This window comes from Camellia sinensis, chromosome 7 (assembly GCF_055761805.1).
Source record: "Camellia sinensis isolate YWXY chromosome 7, ASM5576180v1, whole genome shotgun sequence".
Lineage (NCBI taxonomy): Eukaryota > Viridiplantae > Streptophyta > Magnoliopsida > Ericales > Theaceae > Camellia > Camellia sinensis.
The window spans coordinates 74,486,520-74,493,098 of NC_138967.1; the positions used below are offsets into that span (position 1 = coordinate 74,486,520).

At 32.3% G+C, this 6,579-nt stretch overlaps 1 protein-coding gene across 1 annotated transcript; it reads left to right on the top strand.

Annotated features, from left to right (window-relative positions):
• Positions 1-214: 214 nt before the first annotated feature.
• Positions 215-1,169, top strand: LOC114301462 (uncharacterized). The gene is made up of 2 exons (XM_028246412.2): positions 215-532; positions 782-1,169. Exons 1-2 carry the CDS (start codon positions 342-344, stop codon positions 1,014-1,016), a joined length of 426 nt encoding a protein of 141 aa, XP_028102213.2. The 5' UTR covers positions 215-341; the 3' UTR covers positions 1,017-1,169.
• The last annotated feature ends 5,410 nt before the right edge of the window (positions 1,170-6,579 follow it).

Below are 6,579 nucleotides of genomic sequence, written 5' to 3' on the forward strand. Positions count from 1 at the left end.
CATATATATATATATCTTATATTTTAATTGGTATATTAAATAGGTCTTGCATCAAGTGTTGAATTGGAATGTAAATCTTGTTTCTCAATTAAAATGTTTGTTGGTATATTCTGACATTTGTGCTACAGGGGGCCACAAAAATATGAAACCTTATCTAAAACTGACCAATGGAGGGGCAAACTTTCACTCAAATTTACATCCAACACTATCCATCCACACTACTCCCTCCAACTCATACTCATAGTTTGTTTTCTGCATCACAGGAAAAAAGTGACTTTAAAATATCAAATTCATTTGAACTCAAAACACATTTCCACTTAACATAACTGATATATACAATCATGGTCCATTCATTAATCCCTGTACCAGGAGCTACAGCACCACCCATCTCAATCTCAACATCATCATCATCATCTCATTCTAATTCTATGAAGAAAGCCCATTTACCATCATCTTCAGGGTTTCACAGAGCCTGGGTTTGTCATCAAGCATCTTCTGATCAACCCCTACAGCATACAATTGTCTACCGCAGGTTTATATATGTATTCGTTTTTTTTATGTTTTTTATTTTGTCCATGTAACATGTTTTTGATTGAGGACAATTACAGCTTAGTAAATCATATGTGACTGCATTTGATCTTTGATAAATTAGTAATTAATGGGAATGTATATATATATATATTACATGTGTAACTAATGAAATGGAACAAGAATTTAAAACATACTATGTCATATGTGAGTACAACATATGAAATTGTGTGTGATGGAGTTAATGTTTCAGGAGTACTATTGCATTGGGCTTGGCTGGTGCAGTGCTGGGCTTGAACATTGGCAACCAGAGTGCAAGTGCCGCTGCTAGGAGGCCACCACCACCGCCACCAGAAGAGAGAAAGGATCCAAGTGTGAGTGGTCTTCAAGCCAAAATTTTGGCTAGCAAGAAAAGGAAGGAAGCAATGAAGGAAACCATGGAAAAGCTAAGAGAAAGAGGAAAGCCTGTTACCGGTCCATCTGAATAGTTTTTGAACAAAACTCATTTACCTAAAAAAAAAGAAAAAAAGAAAAACAAAATCATGTCTAGTTCCAAGTTCTACACCAATCTTCTTTTGATGGAGATTGGAGATTGAATGTGCCTTCTAATAATGGTGAATATTGTGGAAAATTTCGGTTCATTTTGCAAAAGTGATATTAATTTGTAGAGAAGCATACAAATGCTTCATAGTCATTATTGTTGGCCTAAACTTCTCAATAATGAAAAGCACTGCACAGGAAAACAATAACCCCCCCCCCCCCCCCCCCCCCCCCCCAAAAAAAAAAAAAAAAAAAAAAAACAGAGAAATGGAAAAGAGAAAGAATGAGGGCAATTTTATTACCTGAATTATTATTATTTTTTCACCCCATGGAGTATAGCCATCTTTTATAAGCTTGCCAAACTAGACAAGTGGCAGCAAGAGAGAACAAAGCAACAACTAAACGACCTCAACATTGAGGAATTTATTTTCAAATTTAGAACTGCCAGATAACCATGAACTAGAAGCAAATATTCTGTAGAAAAATCAGCAACAACCTGAGGAAAAATAGGGCCATCTATTTGAATTTGAATTATCTACTAACATTCTCTTCTTTAATTCAAACAACCACAACAACCAAGCAAGTTCCTTAGTTTGTAGAATTTTTCCATGAGAAAAGCCTTTGTAAAGATATCAGCAACTTGATCTTCTGTGTTACAAAGCTCTAACTTCACTTCTCCCTTAAGCACAAGGTCTCAAATAAAATGATGGCAATATGCTTGGTTCTTCCATGAAAAACGTGATTCCTGCTGGTCATTTCAATGGTAGACTTGTCGCAAAATATCACACTAGGCCCATCTTGTATCTCCTTCAAATCTAATAAAATACGTCTCATCCAAACAAGTTGACAAGCTGTTTTTGTTGCAGCTCAGCTTGTGAACTTGATAAGGCAATGGATTGTTGCTTGTTTGTTCCCCAAGATATCATTCCTGAGCCAAGGCTAAGAGCAAAACCAGAAGGCGTTTCGAGCAAAACGTCTCTATATGTCAATCATTAAAAGTGTCGTCCAACTTGAATTAATACTATGCAATTTGATGTTCTCAATCAGCAGTCCGTTTAACTTAATGAGACACCTAGCCTCCTTTGATGACGTTTTTATAGCTTACAGCGGTGTTTTAAAATGCTGTTAATTTTTGAATTTTGTCTAGTGATTATTAATCATATGGGCATTGATTTAGACCCCCTTAAAACACCCACCCCCACAACCCCTTCACACACATGGAGGTTGGGGATTGGGTGAGAAGAAAAAAAAAAAAAAAAGAGGAAAAGTTGACCAATCAAAACTAAAGGGAGTCAAGGGGGTGACCCCCAAAGGGGGTCTCAACCTTTATTCTAATCATAGGGCATCAATAACAGGACCGACGGCCTTAGGCTCCAAAATTTTGGCTCAAAATAGGGCCTCCAAATTTAGTAAAGTGTTATATGCCCAATTTTTATTTTTTATTTATTATTATTTTTTTTTAAGTACCAATTTAAAGGGCTCCAAAATATTTTATTGGGCTTATTTATTTATAAGTATGGTTTAACTCATTTATTTATAAGCGTGGTTTGGCCCATATTTATTAAAATGAAAATATATACAAAAAAAAAAAAAGTGTTTGGGACCCAAAAAGAACAATACATACAATACATTACTTAGTGCTCTCTCTGTCTCTCTCTCGCTCTCTCTCTCACTCTCACGAAGTGATGAAAAAGGAAACATATGCCAAGCAAGTATAAAACAGGGCAGACGCAGAGAGCAGCATTGAGCGAGTCGACGACTCACTCTCTCTCTCTCTCTCTCTCTCTCACACACACACATACACTCCTCCAGCAACTCACTCTCTCTCACACACTCTCTCTCTCTTATAGTAAGTCCTCGCTCTCACTATCAAATTTTATTAATCAGTGGATTGTCCTAATTTTTTTCTACATTCTTTCTTTGTCAGTTAATGGAATAATAAATTTGCTCAAATTTTTTTTTACCTTCTTTATTTATTAGATTTTAGAGGAATAAATAGTTTTGTCCTAATTTTTTTACTTAGGTCTTTATCAATTTTAATTGAATAATTTTTTTCTAATTTTGCCCTAATTTTTCCCTAGTGGAATAATAAATTTTTTTACCTAGGTCCTAATTTGTTGATACTTGTCATTTTATGAATAATTTTTTTATTAAAAAATATATATATTAGAGGGGATCCATTTTCATAGTTTCCCTTAGACCTCACAAATTTCAAGGCCCACCTTGATCAATAATATTCGAACCAAGATGTCGCGTCTCCTATGAGAATACCCTTGGGGCTTATCATATCTTATAGTTAAAGTACAAAAAAAAAATACATTTTTTATTATAATTAGCTATTTTAGTTGGCATGTAAAAATATTATATAAGATGAATACTTTCCAAAATTTACACTAACCAATTGGTTAGAGAGAAAAAGAAAAGAAAAGAAAAGAAAAGAAAAGAAAAAGAAAAGAAATATAGAGACTAAGAGAGAGGAAAGAACTAATAATTAATGTTTGGCTAGTAATTAGTAAAAGTGAAGTTAGACAAAATAACTAACTTGGGACGCAAAAAAAATCATAGAGATGAAGCATTTACAATATGTTTGGCAAATTAGGCAAAAATAGTAATGATGGGGGAATTTGATAATCTAATTCAGCTTTTAAAGTAATTTTTTAATTAAACTGGTTTGATTACATAGATAGTATATATCACTTAAAAAAAATTAAGCCCCACTTAAAAGAAGGTTAAAATTTTCAGTCAAACAAGACCTACTTTTTTTACTTATCACTTAATGCGCTAAGTGAAAAAAATAAAAAATTAAAAAAAAGGCATCGGGTGCTTTAGGTTTAGCAAAATTTATGTAATTTTTTACTTATCACTCATTGTTTTCATAAAATTTTATCTTTTTTGTGTGTTTTTTTTTTGTTAAATTAGTTTTTATTTTTTAAAAATGAAATATAAAAATAAAAACAAGTTATGAAAATTTAATCAACCATGATTATAGATCAATTTTACTTAGATAGAGAAGTACTATTGTATTTCAATTCTCAATAAAAAAGCCTATGGTCGTCAACAACAACAACAACATCAAAAAAAATATATAAATAAATAAATAGGAGGCGGATCAAGCCCCGAATTTCTTGTAAAAATCTATACCGAGACTACTTCACAAGTTTTAAGGCTCTCATTCCATCTATGAGTTTACATTTTACTTATTTTAGTTACATAAGTAATTTTTTTTTCTATTGATTACAAAAAAAAAAAATAAAAATAAAATAAAAATATGCATATGTTAAATTTGTTTTAATTAAGTATAATGACATTTTACATGTAGGATGACTTCTGATGATAGTGCTAGAGCTAATTGGAAAGATATAGAATTGTCTAAACTTTTCATAGATTTGTGTTTAGAAGAAGCTTCTAAAATTGGTAAAAATTGTGGTAGTCTTAAAAAAGAATCTTGGGATAGGATGAGGGTAACTTTTAAGCAACAGAAAATGTTGACCTTTCTCAAAAACAATGAAAAATCAATGGGCTTATCTGAAAAATAAACATGAAGTGTGGCCAAAGATAATCTTTAAAACTAGGAATGGTCATGATTCAGTGACTAATACAATAAATTGAAGTCCACAAAATGGGATGAGTATATACATGTATCGCTATCTTTAATGCTAACATATTTAAAAAACATAATGGCATTCAATAGATATGTGTGTAATTTTCAAATTTGTAGAGGCAAAACAATTTCAATATGTTGGTTGACAACATGCAAATGAACTAAAAGCATTATTTGATGGTATTAGAGCAGCTGAAAAATTTTCACGGGGTCCATTGAAAGAAGGATTGCCTACCGATGATTTCGGAACACAATCAGAAATACATTAATCTCAATGATGAATTTCTTGAGACACCTTCTTTACCAAAGGATGTGGCAAAATCTGAAATAAATGTCAAAAGAAAAACAAATATGGTGATCTTGATGAACAACTACATGAAACATTTACGCTGTGTTTGGTTAGGGAATTTGGAAAAGGATTTGGAAAGGGAAATAAAAAAAAAAGGTGAAATATGATTAAAATATACTTACATTTCACCTAGTTTCACACATCTTTTCCATTTCCATTTCCAAATCCCTTCTCAAATCCCCCAACCAAACACAATATTAAAACATTACAGAATTCTGAAGGGCCTAGTATAGAAGAATGCAATCAGATTTTGAATGAGATGCAACTTTTTGAAATGGTTGACCCATTATATATAACTGCATGTAGTATTTTTGTGATAACCACACCATGCATATCATATTGCATTAATTTAATTATGTGAGATTTGAATTTTAAATCATATGTTTTGTGTTTAATTTGTATGTATCTGTTCGATTTGTGAATTATCTGTTAGGAAGTTTTATTCGAATAAAAAATTGGAAGCCTAGATGAGTTCAGAAACCGAAATTGACGAGCTTAATTGGTTTGTTATAATATTTAGAGCATTTTGAGAAGTTTAATTAAAATTTAATTTAGTTTAGTAAAATTAAGATTTATTTAATTAGTCTGAAGCCTTAATTAATTGGCCTAATGTTAAATTAAGTGTTTGAGCTAATCTAGTACATATATTTGACATAAGAGAGGAGACTAGGGGAGATCCTAATCATATTTGTGCTGAAGGAGTTTTTAGAGAGAGAGTGAGCTCACATTTTAGAGAGAGAGAAGCTAGAGAATTGAAGAATTAAGAAGAGAAGATCAAGATTTTGATAGAACAAGTTAAATTCAAGACTCTAGGTAAGGTTTTGACCTTTAATTCATGTAGAATATCCATCTAGCTAATGTATTCATGAAAGAATTGAACTTATATCTAAGTAATTTGAAAGGAATTAGGTTAAAGATGATAAAAATGGAGCTAGACCTACGTGAATGCATAATTATGTACTGTTTCATCAAGTTGAGCGTGATTTTTGTTACCTATGTGAATTTGAGAGTTGAATTGCACATGCATCCATGATTTCTAAGTTGTGAAGGCTTAAATTTCATGAATCCATAAGTTAAAGATCATGTTTTGAAAATTATGAAGAAAAGGGTTTGAAATTCATACATGCATGAGATTTTGAGTTCAATTTTGATAAATTCATGAAGTTTTGAGTATAAGATTTGCAAATGATTATGTATTTACGTTTATTTTAGTGTTTTCATACTTTAGAGGAAGTCATGCAACAGTTTGGCCTTTGAATTTACATTTGGACAATTTTTCTTCAAGTGTTGAAACCCAAAATTTGGCCTCATCGCTCGAGCGATGAAGTTAACACTCGAACGCACTTCTTGAGCATCTGGTAGTTTTGCAGAACTTTGCAAACAGTTCAAGCGACTGAGTTACTGCTCGAGCAAACCAAATGATTTCTTGTGCATAGCTCGAGTGACCAAGTGTCCGCTCGAGCCTACATTGAGACTTTTTAGTATCTGATTTTGCAGAGCAAGTACTGAAAGAATGCATTCACCGCTCAAGCGGTGAAGTGACTGCTTGAGCGATCACCCC